Source organism: Lepisosteus oculatus, chromosome 8 (genome assembly GCF_040954835.1).
Source record: "Lepisosteus oculatus isolate fLepOcu1 chromosome 8, fLepOcu1.hap2, whole genome shotgun sequence".
In the NCBI taxonomy this organism is placed as follows: domain Eukaryota; kingdom Metazoa; phylum Chordata; class Actinopteri; order Semionotiformes; family Lepisosteidae; genus Lepisosteus; species Lepisosteus oculatus.
Window position 1 is genome coordinate 52,683,173 of NC_090703.1, and position 26,566 is coordinate 52,709,738.

General features: G+C 36.8%; 1 protein-coding gene across 2 annotated transcripts; it reads right to left on the minus strand.

The window, feature by feature from the left end:
- Positions 1-18,984: 18,984 nt before the first annotated feature.
- Positions 18,985-25,299, minus strand: slitrk4 (SLIT and NTRK-like family, member 4). Of its 2 annotated transcripts, XM_015351807.2 has the most exons (3): positions 24,875-25,299; positions 24,461-24,737; positions 18,985-23,899 (listed from the first exon to the last, which is right to left on the minus strand). In XM_015351807.2, exon 3 carries the CDS (start codon positions 23,863-23,865, stop codon positions 21,358-21,360), a length of 2,508 nt encoding a protein of 835 aa, XP_015207293.1. In that variant the 5' UTR covers positions 23,866-23,899; positions 24,461-24,737; positions 24,875-25,299; the 3' UTR covers positions 18,985-21,357. The 2 variants fall into 2 exon arrangements, with proteins under 2 accessions (XP_015207293.1, XP_015207294.1); XM_015351808.2 differs by lacking the exon at positions 24,461-24,737.
- Positions 25,300-26,566: the final 1,267 nt, after the last annotated feature.

Consider the following 26,566-nt stretch of genomic DNA (forward strand, 5'->3'; position numbering starts at 1 on the left):
TACTGAAATACTCATGTAAGATGAACAAATGCAAATATGTATCCATTAACACAACGTGTAGTTGAGGATGTGGTAGGATGTAAAGGATTTTATCCTTCACATCCACTGGAAACCTTTAAATGGAAAAAGCTATTTTTACAGACATAAAGGATGAAATGGAGACTGTCGTCTTTGGATGAATCTATGGGGAAATTCAAAAACATTTAATCTAGAATGAAATCTTTAGGAGAATCCAAAGAAAACCTTTATAAGGGAGATAGTAATCAGAAAGAGAAGTGAAAGAAAAAAAACAAAATACTGAAGGACCAGGTAATTACATTCTTACACCTAATTTCCTGGTGTATATGAAACAAAATCAAAAAAGAAAAAGAAGCTACTGAATTAACTGGCGATTACATTGTAATTGGAATCACTGAAACACAGCTAACAGTGAGTGACGGTAATGAATATAATATTAGTGGGTATGCAGCAGTCTGAAGAAACAGGAAAGATGGACGAGACGGAGGAGCTGCACTATACAGTACATCAATGAGAGCATTCAGACACAGGTACCTAACCCATAGAATATATGTGAGACGTACATGATAAAAAATAATCAAACAGCACAATTGAAGAAGCAATCAATAGACCATCTTAATTCCAAACTTAATTATAAAGGAGTTTCATATACTGAAACAAATGATTATTTATGTATACTTTGAAACAAAGCTTAGCAATTTTAGGAAACTTTGAATACAGTTATACACAGTTCAAGAAACAAAGAGTGGAACAGGATAGATACAGAGTCCGTAGAGAATTAATGGTAACAGTGGAATGATATTCTGCTTGAAGCACAAGAATGAGCCAATACAAGACTAAAAAGTAGTGCTGCTAATGGTTTAATAATTCAATTGCCCAAAATATAAGGAGAAAGAAAGCACTCAATAATATTAAAAAAGCAGGTCCACTTACAAAAGGAGTGTAATGAACTGCAAACACGTTAAAAGGATACTCCAAAGACTGAGATAGACATAACAGGCTTGATATATTCTTGTGCTCTAGATATAGATGCTACAATTAATAATAAAAAAGATATTTCAGAAATACAGCAGAATAAGAACAGTGAAGTATAAAGTAAAGGAAATAATAGGGGTATTTGTGAAAGGGAAATAAAAAGGAAATAACTGATATATTAAATTAGTATTTCACTCAGGTGTTCACAAAGAAAGAAATCAACAGCAACCTTAGGTAGATATATGATAATGTTCTGTATAAATTGATGATACAGGCATAAAAGAAGCAGATGCATTACAAGTACAAGAAGCATTCAAGAAAAATCTCTGGTAAACTACCAAATTTTACTTGAGAAAATAAGAGATGTTATTCATTGGCTTCTCAAAAAACTCTTCCAACAGTCACTCATAGACCGAATAACTATGTTGTATTGTCCATTCATAAAAAGGATTCTGAATTTCCTTGCAATTTCATTCACAGAATCAATAAAGTATGTATCTATCTTCTATACCGATAAGCTTTTACTCTATTACATATAAGGTTATGGAAAGAATAATTAGACCTACACTAGGGGATTATTTATAAGGCAATAGGATTTTAGGGAATACTTAAGGATTTAGACAGATCTTAATTAACTTGTTAGAGATCTCTGAACATGCAAAACCAACAATGGATACATGCAAAAAACAAAGCATAGTAGTTTTACAGTACATTTTAAGAAGGCTTTAGATGAAATCCTTCATAAAAAGATGAGTTCTCAAACTGCAGGTAATAGAACAGGCTGTCAATACCTAGCTAACCAAACCCATTAGTTCAGTCCATGCAGCAGTTGCAACCAACAGTCTTGTGAGTTCATTAGCATCACTCAGAGGAAAAGATCTGGTGTGATGCCACTTTACAGAACTCTGGAAGGGAGCTGTACCACTCAAAGCCTTCAGCCAGGATTCAGGTAGTGTTTTATCTGAGCCTGCATAGCCCACACAAGACGCAGGTGCACATGGTGTTGCTACTGTGCCAGTCTCACATACAGAGAACCCCCTGTGGTTCTCTAACTGTATTTAATCATAGTGCCCTGTTTGATCATGCCACATTTTGGATTTGAGAGGGAAGTGTATTTAGATTAAATAGGTAATATGGTGTTATTCTGTGATCTCAAAAGGTACACAGGACATTGTAATAAGAAACCAGAAATTATGTTAGAGAAGAAAATGTAGAGCAGTGCAAAAGTAGAGGAATTTCTATTTTTTTTTCCATAGTAGTGAATTGAAAACCAACATGCTTGATTTACAAAACAGGTAACTATTTTCCAGAGAGCAATAGCAATAGTTTGAGTGATTTTTTTTTATTTTGCTTACTGTATATTCAACAATTAGTTTTCCTCATTTTCCGTGTTTATTTTTAACTAATGTACCTTTAACCATACAGTACCTTTAATTTTATTATTCCTTTAATTATATTGCAGTGAAAATTGTATATAAAATAGATTACATTAATTAATTAAGCTAGTAAAGCATAATTATTCAACATGTTTTCTCTTTTCCTCTCTATATTCCTGAGCACAACAGGGATATGATGTAGAAGACACATGTGATGCTCCTCCCGAGTTATCCTACTGGCACTGCCAGCACAAACCTGAAAGACATTGGAGGAATTTGAAGGAAAATGGGATGTGCTCTAATGCCGCTTGTGAACACTGCATTCACAATGTATCTTTATTAGTATGGTTAAATGATAAAGATGACTGTGTTGCGGTTGACAATATATTTATAGAGAACTACTTAGATAAGATAAGATCACTTTATTGGCTATATACAATTTCTTGCATTAGGACTTTGTCTTTTCATATACCCCAACATGCTCTCCACGAGACACACAGACAGGGAGAGAAGCGTGGGGTCAGAGCACAGGGTCAGCCATTTAAACAGCACCCCTGGAGCAATTAGGGTTAAGGGCCTTGCTCAGGGGCCCAATGGAGGAAGATTCCTCTGCCAGCTGGGGAATACAAACTGGCAACCTTCCAGCCACAGAGCCAATTCACCGCCCTTACCGTGGTAGACATGCACTAACATGCAGTATTGCTCTTTCACTCTCTGGGTGAATGCTCTCCATAGCCTACAGCCTTTTTACAACTATTCTTCCAGATGAACCCTTTCTAAACTACTGTTGTGATTCCTTATAGTTTCCTGGACTCTACTCATTCATACTATACTGGGTTTCTAACTGCTGGGACTTCAGGGACAAAATGTCTTCATAATAACCATGATGCTACGGTTCAGTTCTTGTGACAAGAACTGCACTTCCTGTTCCAGCCCCTGCCTGTAAACTCTTGAGGCTGTCTGAACTGACAACTAGCCAGGTATGCTTTTGTTTTAAGCAGTGCACTAGTGGAACCAGCAGTCTTGTGAGGTCATGGTAATTCCTCTGAGGCAAAGACCTAGTGTGCTGCCACTTACAGTGCTCTGGAGGGGACCTGGGCCATTCATACAGTATAAACCTTGGACAGATGTGTTACTCCTATTTGTTCTGTACTTGTTACCCTTCTTCAATCAAACAGCTGTTGAACTTACAACATTAGGTACCTTCATAAATATTGCCTTGCTGATCCCAAACTGTGAAGCATATCATTGACAGAAGCCAATTCACATTAATTATTTATTAATTATAAAGTTAATATTAACGTGACTGGTTCAATATTTATTGTAGAACACTCAGTTGAAACTTGGTTCAAGACTATAGTTCACCACATTTTTAATCGCCTGTGCAAAATGTGAACACTAAGAAAACAAAATCCTGTTAATCCTGCCAAATCACATTAAAGCAAGTGCTAGGCAAACACAACAGCTCTTTGTTATAAATCATATCATTCCACACAACAACTGATCAATATTTTATATACTGCACAAAATGGTGATTGTAAAAAAAAAGGCACTTGACTCTTAAGAAAACAATAGAAAATTCTCCTTCCTGACTCTGATGCAGTGAAGATTAAGTGTAAACCATTAATTCTTTAATGACTTTGTCTTTAGCTACAAGAACAGCTTGAATTACATTGCAGCAGGTAGGTGGAAAATTCAAGCTAGAGGTGTAATTCTAATTAAATTACTGTATTTCTCCCTAAGCTCGTGGCAGCAGGAAGATAAAAGTGTAAAAAGTGATTTAAAAAAACACCTAAAATTCAAACTCAGAAAAATGGTGGAAAATTGTATAGAAGTCTAGAAAACAGATTAACTCTGTCCCGGTTGAGTAGTAGTAACAATAGTCTGGAATGGCTCTAGTACAAAGAGAAAATGCTAACATAACAACAACCTATTGCCACTGTAGTTTCTATACTATTGCCAGTTTAGGAGACATAATTTTTAAAGAAAGGCTAGATTTAATATTTTTGTGCACTTGTGCAGCTATTAGAAGTGTCTTGGTGTGACGCTGGGGGTTGTACAAGTCTGATCACTAACAATGAGAATCTGCAGCTTGGTTTTTTTGCAGGTTCTAAATTTGTTCAGTTATGATTTATAGATGTTCATCCTGTGAGACAGAGACCTGAGTTTTTAGCTGAACAGCACTTGACACTGATTGCATATGATAAACGACATCAACAGCCTTATTTTCAAAGTGGGCTAAACGAGAGATAAAGTAATGACTGTTTTGGCACAATCTGGATTAGATCAGTGAAAATGGAATATTCCAAAAGAGTTCCCAAGAAAATTAACTAGTTTAAGCCCTTTAGTCCACAACATCATTCAACATTTTAAAAAATGAGTTTGCAGTATCTCAAAGGAGCTAATGATATATCTAAAACCATATAAATATAAACATCTTAGTACAGTATGTACTTAAAAGAGATAAGTAAATTCGTACACTGTACACAAAACACAAAAAATTGCTTTAGGGAAGTAAGATTGATATAATTGAGAAAAAAAACTAATGGTTTATTTGTAATTACTTTAACACATACCCAAGATGCTTTTATAACATCTCTCGGGAGTGTTGGCCTACCTGACCGTCCCCTTTGTATTTTTCTATTAAAAAGGAAAAACGTCTAAAGCATGAAAAACAGTGTTTAAATATTTTCCATCACAAAAAGCAAGTGAAAAAAAATTAAAACATTGTTTTGTATATATTTCTGTGTTTACCTTAATAATGCTAGATGAAACATAATTTTTAACCATAAAACCCCAAAAAATCAAATATGAACCTGGAAAGTTTTAAAAACTAAAATATTAAAGCTCAGAGTTAATCATTTGTTTTCCTCATGAGGCAAAATCCCTTCTCTAAAACAAAAACTGAAAAAAAACACACTTTGTTTTCCATTTTCTGTGTACTTTAACTGTCACAAAGGGACAGTTAAAGTCACCTTTGCTGTCCTCTTGTTTGATGAATCCCTCACGACAACCCTGAAAGCGCTAGGGACCATTCCGGGCCCTGTTGTATTTCCGAGTCGAAACCACTGTGGGTTCACCCCTGTTGCCGTGATGGAATCCTTGCTTCTACAATAGGGTTGGTGGGAACAGGAAACCTAAGGCCCGCACCGCAGACTTGAACCCAGGGTCCCTACGGAGTGTCTGGGGGCTCCAGCCATGCTCTCTCAGTTCGATTTCTGTGCCTGCATTCAGTATACTGAAGCATAGCATTTGCTGATGTTATGCTTAATTTAAGGACCGTTGTTCCATCGAAAAACATTCAGAACTTCAAGAAAGATTTTGTTCAGTAAACATTTGGTTTTTCAAGATGTTTTTACTGTATATCTTTACAACAATACAAAAGCTTTTATTGGTTGTTATTAGTGCTCTACTCATTTCAAGTCAGAGTTTCATCTTGAGCTGATCTTTTATATGTGTTTGTCCTCCCATTTACAGTATTTCTATATATATAATGTATGTGTGTGAGTGAAAGAACAATAAATTGTTTAGTGGATCTCACCTCTGTACTGGAGAGAATTAATATGTTTAGCTCTGGATAGACCAAGGTACTGTACATGGTGACAGCTAGAACATGTGTCTCACATACAAGAACAGATCTTCTCCTATCTCCTTGGCATTTCAAAACAAGCTCATTGTTCATTTACTATGCATATTATTGGTAAGAGATAACTTTTTTCCTCTTTGAAGTTCGAAAGGGAATATGTCATGTACTTTACTAATCATTTCAACATTCTTCAAACTACCTCTTTATCTGGGCCTTAGAGACCTATAGCATCTGACAGCAATCTTGATATGAGTGTCCCAACAGATACAAAGCTTAGGGAATATCTCAATGAATATAATCTGCATAATTACCCAGGCGATCTTCAAATGATTTATTATTTTCAGAGCTCTGTGATCCTCACTCCTTGCTGTCATGATAGCATTTCAAGATAGACTTGAAGAATGCAAATTAATGTTTTCATAGATTTTAAATATTGAATCATATTTTTGCCTAAAGGTTGTATGGAACAGTTACCTATAAAGAAAGAAATACAGTGTTTTACAGTGATTGGCTTGTAACTCCAGCTTTATAGTTGCTATGCTGCTCATTGTCTAGTCTAGTTCATCTTGTTATAGCACTCCTAGTGGCCACCTTGACAAGCTTTTAGAAATACTGTTAAAGAAGTTCAAGAAGGGCAGCTGCGTCAGCATGCGTAGGCTGCAAATGAAGAAGTAAAGGTTTATTCCATACCGAAAGGAAAAGATAGACATTGTTGTGTCTCTTTTCTTTTAGAAATACTGTACTTATGATAACATTTAAATAGCAAACAGCACTTCAAAATTCTTAAATTTGTGCTGATTTTATAGACCTCAGTAAGAAAAAAATGAATCCCTTTTATCTATCTGTTAAAAAATATCATGTCTGGTAAGTTTCAAATTTTATTTGCCATTTTATTGAATATTTTCTTTCTCAGTTTTCAGGACTTTGCAGTTTTTCAAATCCTGCTTCCATCCTACAAACTGTATAATTATTTACATTTAATATTAGAAATTGTGCTACAGTAGGTTGCTTTGATTGTTTGAAGGTTTTAGGAGAGGTATGTCAATCTGAGGAACTGCAAATTGATATACTGTAGCTGGTGGCAGCAAGTCTTTTTATCCAGAAGCATTAGCTCTTCAACCAATTGTCCTTTCATGTTCCCATGTCTTAAACCAAATACTATTACATTAGGCACTATCTTTCTGAAAACTGGAAGGACACACTGGAAGACAGTGTGACCAAACAATTTTTTAATACAACTTAGCCTAAGGCTGTTGAACTGAGGACGTGTTTAGAGCCCTTAAGCCATTCCATTATTCTTGTGTGTTAGGAAGCATGAATAAGAGAGAGCTCAAAACACAGGTCAAAGGGCTGACCGTCAAAGCTCCACCCATCATCAGAGAACAACCTACACCTGACCCGATGGGTGTATGCAAACTGGCTGTCCATTCTGGAAGGACAGGGGATGAGGTGGAACTACACCCTGCTAGTCCATTCAGAAACCCATACATTTCTTTTCATCTCAAGAATTTTCACCACTTTATATCAGACTAATTCTGCGTGGGGATGAGTAATTTTTGCCAGACACTTTGTTCTGATTTATACACCTAAGGTGTAGGTGCATGCAGAACTGAACAGTTGTATAAGTGTGAAACTAATGACTGGTATCTCAGAAACTGATGGGTCTTAAGAATTCCATCCTATCTCAAAGAGGAGAAAAAATAAAGTTTTCTGCAGCCAAGGAAAATTCTTCATCATGATCCACACATTTCTGCAATGTGGTAGAATTTGTGATGTAATTGTTGCAATATGAAGAATTCCCAAAAGTGCAACAGAGTGGGATTAAAACACACACACACAAAACGTGACATACATTTAAAAGGAATACCTTGAAATACAAAACTTAAACGGCTGTAAGAAAGATTAAATGCCTATGTTACTTTGCTTTGGCATAAGACCAGATAATTATACTCCATGATGATGTGGTAGTTATATGTCTAGACCCATGTGAATGAGTGAACTGTCCTGAAACATCACAGAAGACATACAAAACCATATCAATCAAAAAATAAATATTCACTTGTCTTTTTTAAAATAAATTAGAAAGGATTTAACAAAGGAAACAGCAGATTACTAAAAGACCTCCGAGTGTTCCTTGAAGCAATAGTCAACAGCCAGCAGATAAATTAATACTCTAATTAATAATTTATGAATATGCCTCCATTCCCCAATGTTGAGTTTTTTGCATTTCTTTCCAACACTAACTACATGTAACATCAACCAGATGATGGAGATGTCAAGAAATCACAGCAGTTTAGCAGTGGTGCCATACTTAAAAGTGAATTTCTTATCTACCAACTCATCCCCTACCCTTATTCCTGCTTGGGTTCTGCTTTCACAGATGCTCAGACTCAATATTTTTGTGAGACTACTGTCAATAGGCTTTTGATCTTATGAAAAGACACACCTCTACAGATTTCACATGTAGCACATCGTATCAATAATTTCCAATTAACATCTCTAAAGGGAAACAGTTTATATAGATATATGACTATTATATACCTGCAGTGTGCATGACAAAGAACACAGTTCTATGTGCTCACTTATTCTCCTCTCTTGTAACTCCATTGAGGATCTGATTACCTAGACTCACCAGGGCTGCACTGGCTCTGTCCACCTTCCAGTGCCTCATCAAGATCCACACATCAAGTCACATTCTACCTCCTGACCCTATGCTTTATCATAGTAATTTTTGTATTACTTTTATTGCAGTTGCTGCATGCTATCTTCTGAGAGTCCACCACTCCTCCTTGCATTGCAGTAATGCCTGTACCTCATTTTGCTAACTCTATTCTTTCATTTCATTTATTCATTCCTTAGGTTTCTACTGCTTTTCATAGTTTATTTTTAGAGAATTCACTTTCTAAAGTCAGATAAAATAATCATAACAACAAGTGGATTATGAGGGGAGGGAAATTGTTTTATATAATTGGTAATAATTAGGGGTAAAATTAGAGAGGTCAGAATGTACAAACCCAGAATAAAATTTAACCAACACATCAGGTTTAACACCCTTACTCTTTCAAAAATATTCACAAGATCTTTAATCACCAAGCAGTCAGAAAACAGACTAAGCTCTCTTCAAAAAGATGGTACCTTCTATAGTACAATGTCTATGATCACCATGGTGGGACATTGGATTAGAAATTCTAGAAAAGAGGGAAGAATACCCTAATAACAACCACCTACAGCACCAGCAATCTACTTGGCAGCAATCTGGATTTCCTTGAAGTTCTCTCATTCCTGTACTGACCCGACACATCCTTGCTTAGCTACCAGGTGGTAACACCACTGACAGTTACTACTGTTAATCTCTTGTAGCAATTTGGGAAATGAATAAATGTACACATACTATACTCACCAGTAATACACAGTCCCCAAATTTGGATAAACTCTTTATTACATCTACATTAGACACATCAAGCTAGCTGGTAAAAAAAGAACTAATTTATTTAAAAGAGTTGCCACAGGGAACAGCATACATGATTAATGTGGGGTTGATTATGCAACCAATTGACTATAATTCACACCCACTGAAACTTGGGCCTGGTGCTTGCCAGCAGAGATGATGTTATTAATAATACAGAAATCCAGTATTGCAATTCCCTCATCCCATGCTCAAAGATCAGACAAAAATACAAAAGAATGGGGAAAAGGGACTGTATTCCTTTGTGGCTGCTAGAAAAAAAAGTATTGAAAGCTGTCCTATTGGTCACAGAATTCTCCACTTTTGGCAGCACAGCAGTTTAAAGCCAGATATGCACTAAGATACAGCAGGACTTCATTCCTACACAATACTTTCAGTTTCTAGCAGTGAATCACGCACAGAGGAATGGCACTGTTCCTGTCACTATTAGGAGTATGCAGAACTCCTGCATTATGAGCAGGGGAAAGGGACTCATAAATGCAGAGTTAGGATATATCTCATATTGCTATGACCTTAATTTGTCTTGTGGATTTATACCAGCACACTGAGCTATATACTTCACAAAAGTTACAGTCTTTTATTGCTGTGCTACATAGAGCTCCAGAGCTAACTGGAGTGTGGCAAATATATTTTTTATTTTAGAGTCTAAACCTAAGTTCTAATTACTAATTTATTTGTCTTGACACTTTTATCCAAAATAATTTACATTTGTGCCCACTTCTACAGTTGGGTATTTTACTGGAGCAGAACAAGCAGAATACCTCACTAAAGGCGCCACAGCAGTGCCCCAATTAGGGTTTAACTCCACAACTTCCCAGAGGTCAGAGCCCAGAGCCCAGAGCCCAGAGCCCAGAGCCACTATTAATTCTCCCATCCGGGGGCTGCTTCAATTTCACCTTATATGTTCTGCACTAATAATATAACAGTGACAGGTTCCCTAGAACATGTTCTACATCTACATCCAGATCTGCAGCATGCAATAAACTGGCAGCACATTTTAAAACAGGAGTCACACCATATACAGTGTGTGCTCTTAAGATTATATATTTTTTAACCAATGTAGGTTCATAAATCATTATTATTTGAAAAGTAATGTAATTAATTGCAAGACAAGATTCTGTCACACATAGAGTTATTTAAATGTTAGAAAAAACTCTATTAAAGATGATTACATTTGGAAAGAACCGGCTTATTTTAAAGTCATGCAATCGTATGATATGGGTGCCTTAAATGTTTTGGTGCACTATTATTTTTAGTTTTACGCAAGGTAGCAACATTTTCGCATACTGTACTGCAGTCACTCTCTGCGCAGAACCTGCATGAGGGAATTTATTTTCATAAGAAATACTATTGTCATTAGTGCTACAGAGTCAGAAGTCAGTCCTTTTACATTTGACCAGATGTGACTAAGAGAGATTTTTTTAAGACTACCCATGTGACTACCCAGTAACATAAATTGTACCCCATACAGTACCAAAGATGGGAAACATTCAATTCTCAAGGGACAGATTTTCCCTCCTTCTTTGACCTTGATAACATAATTGTACTAATTATACTAAGCGTTTGAATACGAAGTTGACAATTAAAGGTACAACTAAAGCCTGCACCATTCTGGCCATCGTGGACCACAATTGTCCATCTTTTATATAACATATATTTTACATACCATATACCTTTTCATATACCAAAAAAAGAATTAGTACATACAATGATACCACACAGCTACTGCAAATTGCTCACTGCTCTGATTGGGACAGCATTGTATCAAAAGAGAAGAGAAAGAGAAAGAAAGTGTACATTTAGATCCTTATGCCTTTCATGCACAGTTCTTTTTTGTAATACTGTAAGATACTCATTCCCCTTTCTCCTCTGGCATGGGCTTAGATCATTAAGCAGATCAAATCATTTTAGATCATTGATCTATAACTGAAAATCAGGCAGATGTGGAAGGTATTTTTGTGGTATTACGAGTTTTTATAGTTTTCTTGTTTTCTGGAAGCCTTAGACTTTCTCAGCCAACCTCTCTGTCGAAGACTGACAAGGCACAATAGCAGCACTGCAGCACAGTGCAGGTGAAGGTGTTGGCTCCATATAGAGTACTGCAGCACTGAGTCCCACAGACTGTGCAAGAGGCAGACCACTACTCTGTCCAACTGGCCCCGTTCAGCACAGGTGCATTCGGCCTTTTTCCTGGTTTACTTCACTACCAGTCAATTTCCTTTTGCCAAGAACCTTTCAGTGTCTGTATGAAGTACTGTAGAGCACATATCCCACTCCCTAAGCACCCTGGATTATCATATCACCAAGTTAATTCCCTGGAATCCTTAGAGCCTGAGGAAAAGACACCCAAATCATCATCACCACCACCATTGTCTGGTGGTTATTTGGGGAATTTGGTTCACACTACAGTATCTATTCCTCAGTATCTGCAGGATCAACTGGAGGCTATGGATCTAACTAGATCTGCACGCTTATGGAGCTATTACTATTGTGCTACCTGCCTGGTAACTATCTAGCGCCCTAACAGAGGACCATCTCAGCAGATATAAAGGACAGGAATGTCATACTGTATCGCGATTGTGGCATTTTACTTTTTGACATCACAAAAAGAGGAGCCTAAGTCCCTTCTGATTCTTTTTAATGAATTCAATTCTTATCCATAGATTTTGTACTTCTCCATTGCAACTGCCACTTCCCAGGGCATGGAGAATAAATAAATGGAATAGAGTAATTCAGCTAGTGATTTTGTCTTCTCACTCTTCTTCAGAGTACTAATAATGGAATTCAGTTGATCAGACAAGAAGCTGAAGTAAAACTATTTTTATGCATTTTTCAGCTTTATCCACAAGAGAAATGTTTTGATGGGTGTGGACATTTTCCATAATGGAAGTACTGTAGCTAAAGGGACTCAGTCTTTTTTTCTTCTCAAATTCAAATTCATGCCTGCGATTGAACAAGGAAGTACAAAAAGAAGTCCTAACTGCATCTATTAAAATAAAGAGAAAGAGAGAAATAAAGCCAAATTTAATTTGTCAGTCAATACAGGAATTTAATTTCATGTTCTTCTGGAAAGTACACAAGGAGACTTGTGAAGTGCAGCTGTCCTGTGCAAAACGAATGTGCTTATTTAGAACCAGATTTCTCCAGTCCATGGAAGTCAAATGTACATAAGTCTGACAGTAGAAATCAGGGCATTTGGAAACACTAAGTAGAGCACACTGGAGGAATGAGAGTTACAGAAACTTTGTTTTTCATCTTTCACACACTTTTCCTACTGCAATCCAAATGAAAATGATCACAGCAGATGACACATAACTGTGTTTTAGTGAAAACCCAGACTGATCACAACAGCTTAGCCACTACATGTCTACAGACACGCACTTTTCTTGCCTTTCAATACTCAGTATGGAAGTCAGTGAATCTCTGAAATGTGGAAAGTTCCTTAGACATGTTGTTGAAGCCACTATCCTGGCTTCTTTCAAGAAAATGATGGATGATAGCAAATAGTTACTACCAAACTGCTAAGGGGCTGAATGGCCCCTTCTATTAATAATGTTTATACTCTATGTTCTTTTCTATTAATACATTTTATATTCTTAAACAGGGGTTCCCAATCCTGGTCCTTGGTACCCCCACACCTGATGGTTTTACAGGATTGCTCTACAGGAGCACTTCATTAATTAAACCATTAATAAAACTATTCTTAGATTTTATTTTATCCCTTAAATGGTTTTCCTTAATGTTTCCCAAAAATATTCTTCAAATGTGCAACATTTTGGGATAAACAAATTTGCAAAGCTTCTGACAAAGCAACTTGCTGGTTCACTTGAGAATTCATACAGTAGATCTCAGCAGGAAAAAAGCTCAGCAGCAATGACAACCACCAGGTATATGAGTCACCAAGACCAGGACTGAAAAGGCATGTTCGAAAATGAAAGTACATGGTAACCCGCACAAACTATTCTACCACCAGAAAAATAAAGTTCTGGGGATAAACTATTGAATTAAGGCATGCCAGCATCTTTAAATTCGAATCTTTTTTTCTAAATGTATTTAATATTGAAAAACTTAAGCCACAGGAATGGGATATTTAGCATATTTAGAAAACAAACTTGATAAATCTTGCTAAAGAGAACAGGGAAACTTCACAGGAGCCAAGCACTTACCTTTCTGCATATTCACATAAATCAACAGTCCAAGTACAAGCAATGTATTTTCTTCAGTCAGGAAGATGGAGGTGTGTGGGGGTGTGGGGAATCCTCTCCCGTATAAAACAGCACCGCATTAACCCAACCATGTTCTTCTCTGGCATTCTTGGCATTAAAGAAATTTGAGTCAAATTTCTGCTGAGTGATCAATGTTCTCTGTTATAGTGGAAAAATAGTGAGAAGGAAGCAATGCACTGAGCTCCATGTTTCCTCTGAACAGCTAACACCTCAGTGAAGAAGCTGCTTTGTTATCTTGGGGGGAAAGACCTTTATTGCTGGTTACAGCATCACAACGCAGTCACACTCCTTCTAGAATACCTTCACCCTTAAATAGCACATGGCTGTAATTCTCCAAACAAGAACAAAACAATTAGGGAAATACAGTATTTAACTCAAAATTAACAAAGGTGCACTGCATTAGGCCTGTTCTGAGATAAACTATGGCGTAACTGTTGGATTTCCTCTCTTCAAGTAATGCAGCACTGTATTTTAATTACTTTTTCAGAAATTTAAAATAGTATTACATATAGTAACAAAATACAGTAATAAATATAATTTTCAAATCTTTCCTAATGCCCCCTATGTCTCTCAGGGTGTGGCACACATCTCACAGTTTCAGTTCAAAAACCTAAAGAATTGAATATTAATTTATATTAGCTCCCATACTGGTGAGCTAGTGGGATAGCTCTGGATAAATAACACCACAGGCTTCTAACCGCGTAGAGTCATGAACCTGAAATACACACAGTTAGCAGAGGTGTTTCCAAATATGCAGGAAAACACCTAATTTAAATATGATGTTCATTTACATAGGCACTAATGTCTGTCTTGGTAAGAGGTTCATCAAACGTGTTGTTTTTCATCTGGTTGGGTTGGGACAGGGTTGGCACATCAGGAGTGTGTGAAAGACCACAGACAACTGGCGACAGGGACTATGATTATATATGGGTTAGAGTTAGATGAAAGTTAGGTATATTAAAAGCAGCACCAAATACAAACAGCACTCTAATATTGTCCAGGCTGTTCTACTGCTTTTCCACAGTGAACTCGTAACCTCTTATCCCTCACAAACACACATCGCAGAGAAGGGCAGCTCTTCTGTTACAAGATCAATCCCAGTCCGGGTTTTCTCTCCAGCTCAATGGGATTTTAAAATCTGAACTTCTGCCTGACACAAACAGAATAATAAGCAGAGTGTCTGTAAAGCGCAGAAAAAAATATATGCTCTGCCTTCTGATGGATTAAGAAAGAAGAAATGCAAATGACTGAATGCAGTAACAAGCTAACACAGAGAGAGCACTAAAACACTCTGCTACTCTGACTCCCCTGAGACACAGAGGACACAATCCATCGCTTACAAGAACACATCTGCATTCTCATTGTCAGGTTGAATGCATCTTAATTCTTGTCATCAGGTCTCAGCAATTGATGGTGCATCTGAAGATCAATAATGAATCAATGCAAAAAAGATATATGATTTTTGCAGGAATAAATAAATCTGTTAAAGTTCAATATTATTAAAAATATATATTTTTTACTGCACGCATTATCTTTCATTGAAATGTATATATCCTGTTACCTATACTTTTTAAACAGAATAATTATTCACATTATTTAAATAACCTACAGTACATGCATCTTTTGCTTATGAATGATTAAAATAGGCTACACTGCTAGTGTTTTTCTTGAGTGGTGTCTCAACACTATCAGGAACATCTGGCCCTTCTTGAGATTGTAAACCATGCTCCTTGACATTCACATAGTTATTAATTCACAACTACTTTTGCAGCAAACCTGTTCAAGCCAGTCAGAACACATTTCAACATCTGTACATTTGAATTAGGCCCCAACTGATCAGGTGTTTGAATCTCTTCTTACACAGTGTTTCTGCAGTTTCACAAGGGAAAGTGGTACAAAAAATCAATACACATTGAATTTAATTGCTAATAGAAGAGATATACTATATATTTAACTCTGCAAGCAAGGAATTTTTATTTAGCTTTTTGTAGTGTTTGTGGATTCCAAAAGATGCCCAAAGCTAAGTGATCTTTGCAATTTTTATATTTTCATTTCACCGGAGATGTCTTTCCAGGCTAGTCACAGTGCCAGCTATGAGTCACTTGTTTTGATAAAAAAGTATGTGCCAAATGAAAGGGTGGAGGCCTTAAAAGTGGACGGAATGCCCAAAATCTTTTGTGTCAAAACCATAAAGTGGTAAAGGTATTGATAAAACAAGCTGCTAATGCTCCCTATAATTTATGCTTGATTAAACAAACAAGGCCTTCCTTGTGATTGTACTCTGTACTCTATAACCACCTACTGTACATACAGTATAACTCCATCTCTTCACATGTACTCAAAACTACTGTACCTGACACGTACTTAACTATTTTATCTGACGCTCAAACAGAGAAGCCCCTTACAGAGATGTCTTTTGTATCTGTATCAAATACCACAGGCAACTAAAATTCATCCTAGACCAGATCAAAGCTTTGGCCGGTCTGGAAACAGCAAATGACAAACCCTGCTCTTTGCTGTGATTGTTTGATTGCCTGGGGCTAAATGCTTCTATACAACAGATACTTCTCACCAAAAACTAGGTGTGCACTAGGTGACTAGAGGCTACATTTCATTTTAGTTTAATATTGGCCTACATTTCCTGAAAAATAAGTCTTACTTATAAGCAAAGACTACTGTATAGGAAGCCAAGCACAGTTCTTATGCACATGTGTGTTTGCACAGTGATATTAGCAGCTTATTTGTTTTTAGAGGCGGACATTTTCACTGTCTACATTGTCAATTTGCAGAACAATCAATAAATAAACACGAAATTAACAAAAAAACAGAAAGATAGAAGAATGTTTACCATTATAAACCTTAAACGGCTATGTCTGAACTTTTTCAAAGGTACAGATCCAAAATGTTGAAATTGTTAATGACAAATCATCTTTCAATGTTTGCATTGCTACCAGGATTTAGGCAACTACATGTAAAACCAGCTACATTTTAACCTGCACTACATTTAAAATAAATGAAGTTTTCCAAAGTAGGTTCTTTAGACAGACAGATGGGAATACCAATCTTGCTCTTGGAAAGAAACCAAACAATTCCATTGCACTGTACACACTGGGAACCACAGAAAGCTCATACTTAGGGAAATTAAATTGTTTATTCATTTTCAAAATTCTTTTATTTAAACAACTTAAACACAATACAATCGATTAAGGATACTATCACAATACATAGTATTGCCACAAGGGAGGCTGTATAGCACTTTACCATTTCAAGTATTGAAAGCTGTATGAATGAGTACATTCAGAGGCTAATATTATTCCTTCGTTACCGATTAAATACATTAGTATGGCTGTAAATGCCTCTCTCTCCTTTTGGTCTCTTTTCAAATATACATTTTTAATTTTTAAAAATGTTGAAACATCAATGTTACTTTTTCTGAGTATAGAAGAGCTTTAAAAAGCAGGACCATAAATAAATGTCATAATCCTATTAAGTGTTATAAATGTATTCCTCGAACTTATTCAGCAGTGCACCTGTGTGAATAGCTGTCTTTAGAAGTAAACGGTAAAACAGAAATAAAAAATGGTTAATGAAATTCTATTAAATTATTACATTAAATTACATGTTCATAATTGGCAATGTAATAGTTTCATGAAAAGGGCTTGGCTTTTCAGCACTCAACAGTGACTCATCTAACTAAAAACAGACTGAAGACAGACTTGTGATCTAGGACAGCTGCTCTTGGTGAGACAAAGAGATTCTTAAATGATGATTTGTTCTTAGAAACTGGGTCTCCAAGTCATCCCGGTAGCTCTAACCCTGCACAGAAAGCCTTTAAAAGACCTCCCTGGTGCCAGAAAGACTTTCACTTATCATATGCTAAAGCACCCTTTGCCATCACTACCTCTCTCAGGTTCTCACATTTTCAAATCACTTCTCCACTATTAAAAACTTTTAGTACATTAATGAGAAAGGAAATTAATTAAGCATTTTATCCTAGGAGATTTCTATTATATTATCGCTTTATAATGAAGTAATACATCAATGTAGTATTTCTGTAATTAAAGCAATGAAAAGGCACAAAAGGTATTAAAACCAAGTGTGAACAGAATTGGAATGCACCTTTGATGGCTCTTCAGACAACACCAATCAACCCAAATGCTGCACACATACTGTTTGTTGTAAGCTTATATTTTGCGAATTGATTTGTTTCAGCTCAGTTGCAGCTTAAAAAGGTAACTAAATAGTTCTGTCCTTCTATGCTGTGCAGCCGAGTAAGCCTGAAAATACAAATAACGGAAATTCTAAGAGGCCAAAACATGCATAAGGATTATCCTACATTCAATTAAATATCAATCTGGCCACGGTAGCAGCTTACTGTGAAAACCTGTCTTGCTTGTAGTGGAAAGCAATCTTAAAGGACTGGCATTCAAACCCTGCGTAAACAGGCTCATTATTGTGTACTTAACTGAATGCATCTTGCCATGGATTCGGATTAAGACTGACACTCCCATAATTTGCTTATCCAGCTTTGAACAAAACTGATAAACAGGATTCAGTAAAGTGTATATGCCACAGACTGTATAGTCCTCTAAAGAGAATTAAGAGTTGTAAAATATCCTGTACAGTGATTGAAAAGAGCTGTGAATATTCAAATCTAAACTGGACTATCTCAAAGTAATAAAATTTCCAAAACCTAAAAGTTTTATTTACTACATTGTATGCTTGAAAATTCTATTTTTTTTGTTCCATAAAACAATCTTCATTCTTGCTCTTTAGCACATTATAGTTTATAGTAACGGAACCTTTACTCAAGTTTACAAAACAGTTCAATGTTTTTCTAAACGGCCTTCACTGCTACAGTAAAGGGTGGAAATTTCCATCTTGTGCTTAAAGTCATGGAACTTTCATTTGGAACTTCTCAAAAAACTGTTTAAAAGGTTTTGCATTAGTATTTTGACATTTCAGATGGAAGTATAAAAACCAACATGCATGAAAGCTTTATAAAGAGCTAGAGCTCACTGTGTTTAATACATTACCTTAGCTAGGTTCAACTTCCAATTCAATAAATCAAAAATTGGAACTTGAAAAAATTATATCATACTTTTGAGTGTTCTACAAAGCTCAACAAATCCTCAGGCATGAAGCAAAAATAAATATACCTTAATGCATATAGGTTTGATGATAATACTAATAATTGAAATAGCCTCATTGAAGTAGAGCTCAGCTCTAACCATGTGCCACAACTGAAAAATCACAAGACAAATAGCATAAAAACAATCACATAAACATTTTTTTTGTTTTTATACCATAACGTTAAAACAACATTGCTACTTCCTGTAATGTATAAACAATACAATTTATTGACTGAATTTATGTCAAAATAGAGTTAAAAGTTTTGCAAATACATTCTGGTTTTACATATCTCCATCTCTTTGGATGCAACAGAAAAAGAAAAAAAAATCTCACTGTGCTTATTTAATGCATTATCAAACAGCAAAACATGCACATTAAGGTTATTTATAACAGCAAGGAATCTGCGCCACACTGTCTTCGCCTGAGAACCACTATGTTTGTCATTCATATTCATTGTGTAAGTCCTGGTATGGCTTTTTGTAACAAAGCAGATGCAATGATCAAATAATTCTTGATGTTCTGGAAATTCAAATTCAGAAAAACACTAAAATAGCCTTTTGATATAAAATGATATCACAAATAGAAACATTAGTAAAAATTCAACCAAAACAATGTTTTAAAAGGGAAGGAAATCTAAAGGACATCAATACTGTGTGCACACCTCTATAAATAAATATATAAATAAATAGAAAATACAATATTATCACGAAGCCAATGTGCAAAATATAGTGTTTCACATTTGCTAAAAGAACAGTTGGGGCCTTTATTTTCTGAAAGCAAATGTAACAGTTACGTACAGTATTGAGACTAAAAAAAAGCAGTGCAACATAGGTGGTCAATATTTATACTTTGACTTCAACAGGTTGATACAATTAAACTGCAACTAATCAATATACAGTACTCATCTGACTTTTAGAGGAAAAACATTTTATTATACCATTTGTGGTACATTCTATTCACTTGTTTTAAATAAAAATATTGATAACTTCATAGATTTCTTTAACTTAAGTATTAGTATTTTTGAATATGGACTTTTCACAAAATATGTGGAGAAAAATGTCCACAGAACACAGATGTTGCCTCCACAATTTTATCTTAAACAAAAAATATATTTAAGTAAATGACCTTTTATTAATTGAGTATATAAATATTGCACGTCGTGTGAATGTGCCTGCAGCTATTTAAAAACAAAGTATTTCACAGAACCTCCTGACATTAAAACATTTTCTGAACCATGATTGTTGCCTTCTGATAATCCATGATTTACATTTTTTGTCGCAACAGTCACACTATATCCAGAATGTCATCACAGTAATGCTAATTTATTTTGGTTGCATATCATTATTCAGAAATTTCACAAATTAATCTGGAATACAAGTGATAAGCAAACTGTTAAAGATTTATATACCATCAAACTTCAGCTCGTGCAATATCATAGTGAAAATGCCCTTACATCACTTTTACAAAGAACACTTTACCCGTCTCTTCAAAAAAATACATTGAACCACAAAAACCCAACTTACTCTCTCCTCTTCTAGCAACAAAGTCAAGTGTCAAAGGGTTTGGTTCCCCACCACTTTCCTTTGAAATTTCCTAACACCTACAGTAAGTCTATTGTTGTTTTTAAATAGTACCAGGGAGTGTCAAAGAACCCTGTGTAGAAAAATAAATTAAATATGAAGATAAATGCAATATAGACTGACCATCATCATTTCTGGCACCATTTTTTTTCCTTTTTGACTTTTTTTTACAAACTGTTCCACAGATACAAAGAATGTTTACAAAATAAAATCCAGGTACGCTTACATGGCAAGCAGCTGTTTTTTTATTTTGGGGGGAGGGGGCTTTTTTTAAAACCTCCTGGCATTGGTAATGCCCAAAACTTTAGAGGAGAACCACCGAGTTAAACAGAATATTAACTGGGTTCTTTACATACACATAAACCGATATATTTAAATTAAAATATCCTACTGGTGGTTTGTGTTTTACATGCCTCATTGTTAATGAATATATATCTTAAAACCCCTCCAGCAGTGGCAAAATGTTTTCTAAGTTTTGCAATATAGACAAAGTGTGACTTACGATGTCTGCAGGTCCTCTCCTGTTTGTTGGCTTTCCAGGCCAGTGTCTCACTCTCTAGGTTTGGTCTGGCCTGATTATTCAAACTTCCAGCCATTAACTCTGACCCAAAGCAAAGCCCAGTGCAACAGAGTTGGCAAGAGGTACAATCACCAATTGTTTCCAGACCTAACAATTTTGGTAAATGTATCAAAATTCAAAGTACTGATTTCAATAGCAGCAAATTACTATGCAGTTTCTTAGGGATGATTTATAAAGTTCAAAGAGAAATGAAAGCATACTGTGTACGAACTGCACTGTCTCATTGGAAATGATAATCAAATAAAAGGTTTTATTTGCAAAACAGCCACTGCATCTAAGCAAATGATGTGACTGTATGTCTAGTCGTCCCTGGGATCACTTGTCCAGTTGTCCAACTATCACTGCAAATTTCTGGAAGTTTAAAGTCATCAAAAGGCACTTTTGTCATAAGGAAACACACTGAAGGATTTGGGCGGCCTACATTTTATTCAGAGCTGTCTGTTCCTCTAGCACTTGAAGGTAATCTGGAGAACCTTGAAGCCTGGCTTTGAGTTCATAATATTCACTTTTCCGCTGTTCCACCACTATCTTGCTGTGATTGCCTCCTATTAAGGATTTTTTCATTTTTTTGTCCTGTGGTTTTTCAGGGTAGCGAATTTCAAACCCACTGACACCTATACTGTTGAAATCCTTTTTGTTTTCTAAAAAGTTCTGGATAAACATGTTAGATTCTCTTCCTGGTAAAAATTCATCCAGTTCATCAATAGTGCTTAGTCTCTTTCTTGGGTCTCGAGACAATGAATCTTTGTCCTTTTCACCGCTATTCCTCAGGATTATTTTCTGCATGGGACAGTCACCAAATTTTAAACCTGACTCAGAATCCTTTAAGCCACATGTGTGGCTTTTGCTCATGTGTTCTATGGTTTGCGGTATGAAGGTTTCTCCACCCAGGTCGTCTTTCTTATTGGACTTGTGATCGTGCTTTCTAAGATGAAGCTGCATTGAACTGCATTCCTGGTTCCCTAATCCTTCATGCCTCCCTGCTGGCTTTTTGTTACGTCTCAGGACAAAGACAAGGAGGCAAAATGCAACAAATACAGTTAAAATCAGCACAACTAAAATGCTCAGAATCATAATTGACAAGGGCACAGGTCCACCTGGAGGTGCCTTACCCAGTCCAGCTGGAGATGTTGATGTGATAACAGGCGTAGAGCTGGTCAGAATGAAAGGCGGCTTCATTAAAAGTTTTGGGCATAACATTTCATTTGTAATCTTCTTAAGCTCAACGTTAGAAAACTGGACAGGGGAAGTGCATTTTATCTCCTTGCTGGCAACGCCATCATTCAGCTTCTCAAGCCACAGTTTTAAAGCCACTAAGTCACATGTGCAATCCCAGGGATTGCCTTCTAAGTCTATCTGACTGAGGGATGTGAGCTGGTCTAGAACGCCACTCACAGGCAGATACATGAAGTGATTGTTCTTCAGATTCAGCCTGGCAAGGGTAACACCAGCAAAGATATATGCTGGAAGGCTTCTCAACACATTATTGTTCAGATACAAAAGCTGCAGATTTGGCATGGAGTCAAATGTTCCAGCTAATACCTCCTTTATGGCATTATATTCCAAATACAAGTACTGGAGGTTAGTGAGCCCGTGAAACATTTCAGGATAAAGCCTTTCAATCTGATTGCCATTTAGATAAAGCCTACGAAGATTGGTCAAATTAGCAAATACTCCCTTCTGAACCGTCACAATTTGATTGCTGCCCAAATGTAGCAGATCCAAACCTTCAAATCCTTGAAAATCAGACAGACTGATATCTCTGATGTTGTTACCACTGAGGTGAAGCTTCTTGGCATTTTCAGGCTTGGGTACAAGTTCTGCTAAGTTTTTAATGTTCCTCTCCTGGCAGCTAACGCTGATGCCGAAATCTGAAGGGTGAGCTTTGCAGTTACAGGGGTGCGGGCAGGGGGAGAATGGGGGCACTCTTGTCTGATAGGACACAGTTTGGGTGAGATTCCGGTTGCCAGGGAATGCCTTTCCAGCAATGATTCCCGATATTTTTGAAGGATTGGTTGTTTTGGGTGCTTTGGTAATGAGGTGCTGTATTGTAGTCGGTGCAACATTAGATGTTGTCTGCCCATTTTCTGGAGGCAAGGGTGGCATCTGAATATCAAAGTCGCTGCCTATGCCCATTGGACACAGCTCTTGTTTACTGGCCTCTTTCAACAACCTTCCATACAAGTCACTGGGGGTCTCGCAAATCGCCTCGCCAATATAAATATTATAGGGCATGTTTTCCAGCCACGCTTTCAGGGGTAGCAAATCACAGGTGCAATTCCATGGATTATCCTCCAGCTGCAATTCCACTATTCTTCCAATGTGCTCCAAAACACCAATGTAAGGGAGCTTCTGTATCCTGTTCCCTCTTATATCCAAATGGGTTAGAGAGGCAAAACGAAAAATGTTGTCAGGAAGGCTTTGTATGAGATTGTCATTAAGGATAAGCACTTTTAGCTTGTGCAACTTATTGAAGGCTCCCCGTTCAATAAACTTGATTAAATTGTAGTCAGCTTGGAGATATTCCAAGTTCTCAATGCCTAAGAAAGTGTCAGCACGAAGCATCTTTAATTCATTGTTATTTAAGTGCAACTGTTTTAATGCGCTGAGTCCCATAAACGCCCCTCCCTCAATGTTCTGCAGTTTGTTGTTCCCGAGCTGGAGTGAGACTGCGTGAGTGAAATTGAGAAAGGAATTCGGGTACAGGATTATCAGTAAATTATTCTGGAAATTTAGATGATAGAGACTGGAGGACGGGGGTTTCAGCTGTGTAGGTCTGTACACGGTAATCTTCTCACAGTTCACATAGAGGACGTTTTCCATGGACATGCAAGAGCAAATGCTGCAGGTCTCCGCGGAGAGGTCAGAATCCGAGTTTGGAGACGAACTGGGGACGGAAAAAGCCAACAAAACAAGCAGCAGCATTTTTTTTAAATCCTCCAGAAAACCATTTAATAACCTTCGAGGAAAAAAAAGAAACAATCAATCAAAACCAACGCGTTATTACCGTCCATACCTAAATACAGCAAAAGAGAATTTCAGTTGCAACAAACCTGTCAAACATACTTGAGATAAATTTTGGTTCCAGGAAGCTTTAGGATTTTTTTTTGCTCAGTGTTTTTATACCTATATACTGTATAAGAAGCTAAATAAAAATATTTTGTGAAATATGCAGTACACTATACATAACTCACATTTTCTAGAGCAGATTTAATAAAGAAAACTATTTCCCCCCCAACTATCACTGCATGCTGATGCAGTAGGTAACAAACCTGCTTATGACACCATATTCTTTCTGCCCTTAGAATTTATTATATTTTAATAAAAAAAACGATTACACCTAAAGGCTCTTCATTTAAAGGAAGTGTTTTCTCGAAACAATTCATTCGAAGCCTGTCTGCCGCAAGCAGGTTCTGAACTCGTTCATCCACCAAAATCCATTGCAGAAATAATTAAAATACATCATCATCATTTTTAAAAATATCAGCGCAATTTGAAATACAAATAACTGATAACTTACCCGAAGTAAAAGAAAATTCTTTCCTTCAAAATGATTCCTGGTACTGACAGCGCATAGCGGAGAACAGTATTCCCACAGAAAACTGGACAGAGCGGTACCAGTTCAATAGCAGACTCTTCGAGGCAGATTCTACTTTTCTTGGAAAGAACTCATTTCTCGAGTTCCCACGCAATCTATCCCCATGAAGCCATTAAGTTTCTAATACGGAAAAATGCTTCTATTCCGACAACACGACAGTAAGGAAGGAGGCGAGGCTGTACAACTCCAGCCTTCTTCACTAAAAGATAAAGGATGGTATCATTAATAGTGTACGCGGCCAGACACTGAAGTACCTAAAATCGGATTGTTGCTGAAAAAACAGAAAGCCAGAGAGCCTAATTATGCACCGAAACAAGCCTGCTTGTGGTTACTCACCTCTATGCTACGCTGATACTGCTTGCCAAGCGGGTCCTGTGCGCTCTGCAATTTGCAGGATTGTCAGTACGCTGTCTGAGCTCGGTTCCTCTGCGCACACACAGTCACACAAACACTCACAAAAACCCTACGTGCTCCGATATTCAGAAAAGGGAGGTAGGCGACTGAACCGACGCGGAAAATGAATAATTCAGCTAAGTCAGATGCGGACAAGTACCTAAGCTACAGATACCCCTCTTCATCCTCCAAAGAAATCTATCTAGAAACTGTATTGAAACAAAACAATCAGTATAGCATTATCAAGGATCAGGCTCCTCTGAGTCGAGGGAGTGTGCTCGGTAATTTCGACTCCCCCTACCTGTGTCTGCAGGTGCTTGAAGTTGCATCTGCATTGAGCTTCCAACACCGCTTAGGGGAGGGAAAACCAAACTAAAAAAAAACAGCATAAAAAGAAATAAATCGTTGCAGCAGAACAGAGGGGGGATACAATATAATTGCAGCAGCTAACGTTGTGTTTTATGTATGTTTCCCAATGTTATGCACTAATCTATCGATACCGTTGTGCATCATTATCTTTTTTCGTTCCGTAACCTGACGCGTAATCACCACCCGGTGATCTTACAGAGAAATCTTCTTACCTGACAACTCTGGGAGGGTCGGGCACTGGGTTTCTGCTGCATATGCTTAGAGTGTTTTGAACGGCTGAGAACGTGAGATGAATTTTAAGTAAGCACGGCGTTTTTAAATAAGGATCTCCAGTTCAACGTACAGTTTTGTGTTAAGTGAAGAAAAGACATGGTCTGTACCTTCCTTTCCACATCTGCAAGCTCTTGGAGGAGCCACACTCGTTTCTTATTTTTGCTTATGAAGTGATGTAGTGTACATCATGTAGTTCTTGTAATCTGCGGATCAGAAACATACAGAAGATTCTGAAACATTGCCCAACAGGTGCTCAGTGCTACACGACTGTGTAATTGGGTTAATTAAAGGTGAGAGAGTGCACTGGCAGAGCTGACCCATTCTATTCACACTCTGTGCTAAGGGGCGCCAGAAAACTGCGCACTATAAGAACTGTATCCTCCTGTTGGCTGCAAAAGAAGCCTCTTCATTTCTCAGGAACAGGTATAGTGTTGCTATTAAATAGATAAAAATGGAAAGATGATTAAAAACAGGTCTACACGTGAGAAACTTTTTCATTTAAATCTGTAATCTTAATATCCACCATTATTGTGCATTCACACATTTAAAGACAAAGTTTTTTAGCTGTGATGGAAAACAAAATTCTTAGAGGGCACCCTCTTCTGGCACAAATATATATATATTTTATAAAATTGGAGGAACAAGTCGAAACAATATATTAAGGTTTTTGATTCATTATTATACTGTAAGCACCCGTATTGCTTTCTTCAAAACACTTAAAATTCATTAATGACAACATCTGAATGATTTAGCACAGTGCTACTGGGGGTGGACAGGGGCTTTATTCATTGCCGATCCGGTGTGCAGAAGGTTATCATTGTCTGCTTGAGAAAAAAATCACTTTTGTACTACATTTGTACCACAACCCTGCAAACACCATAAAATCAAATTCCAGCCATGTCACTATACCCACCAAAACAAATTACTGAAAGAATAAATGAATGATTCGTTTTTAATGGAGCAGCTTCAGGTGTGGACATACCATTTTAGTCC

What these genes read in the sequence shown, in the direction of transcription:
- slitrk4 (XM_015351808.2), bottom strand. Translation starts at nt 23,865, where the DNA reads ATGCTGCTGCTTGTTTTGTTGGCTTTTTCCGTCCCCAGTTCGTCTCCA.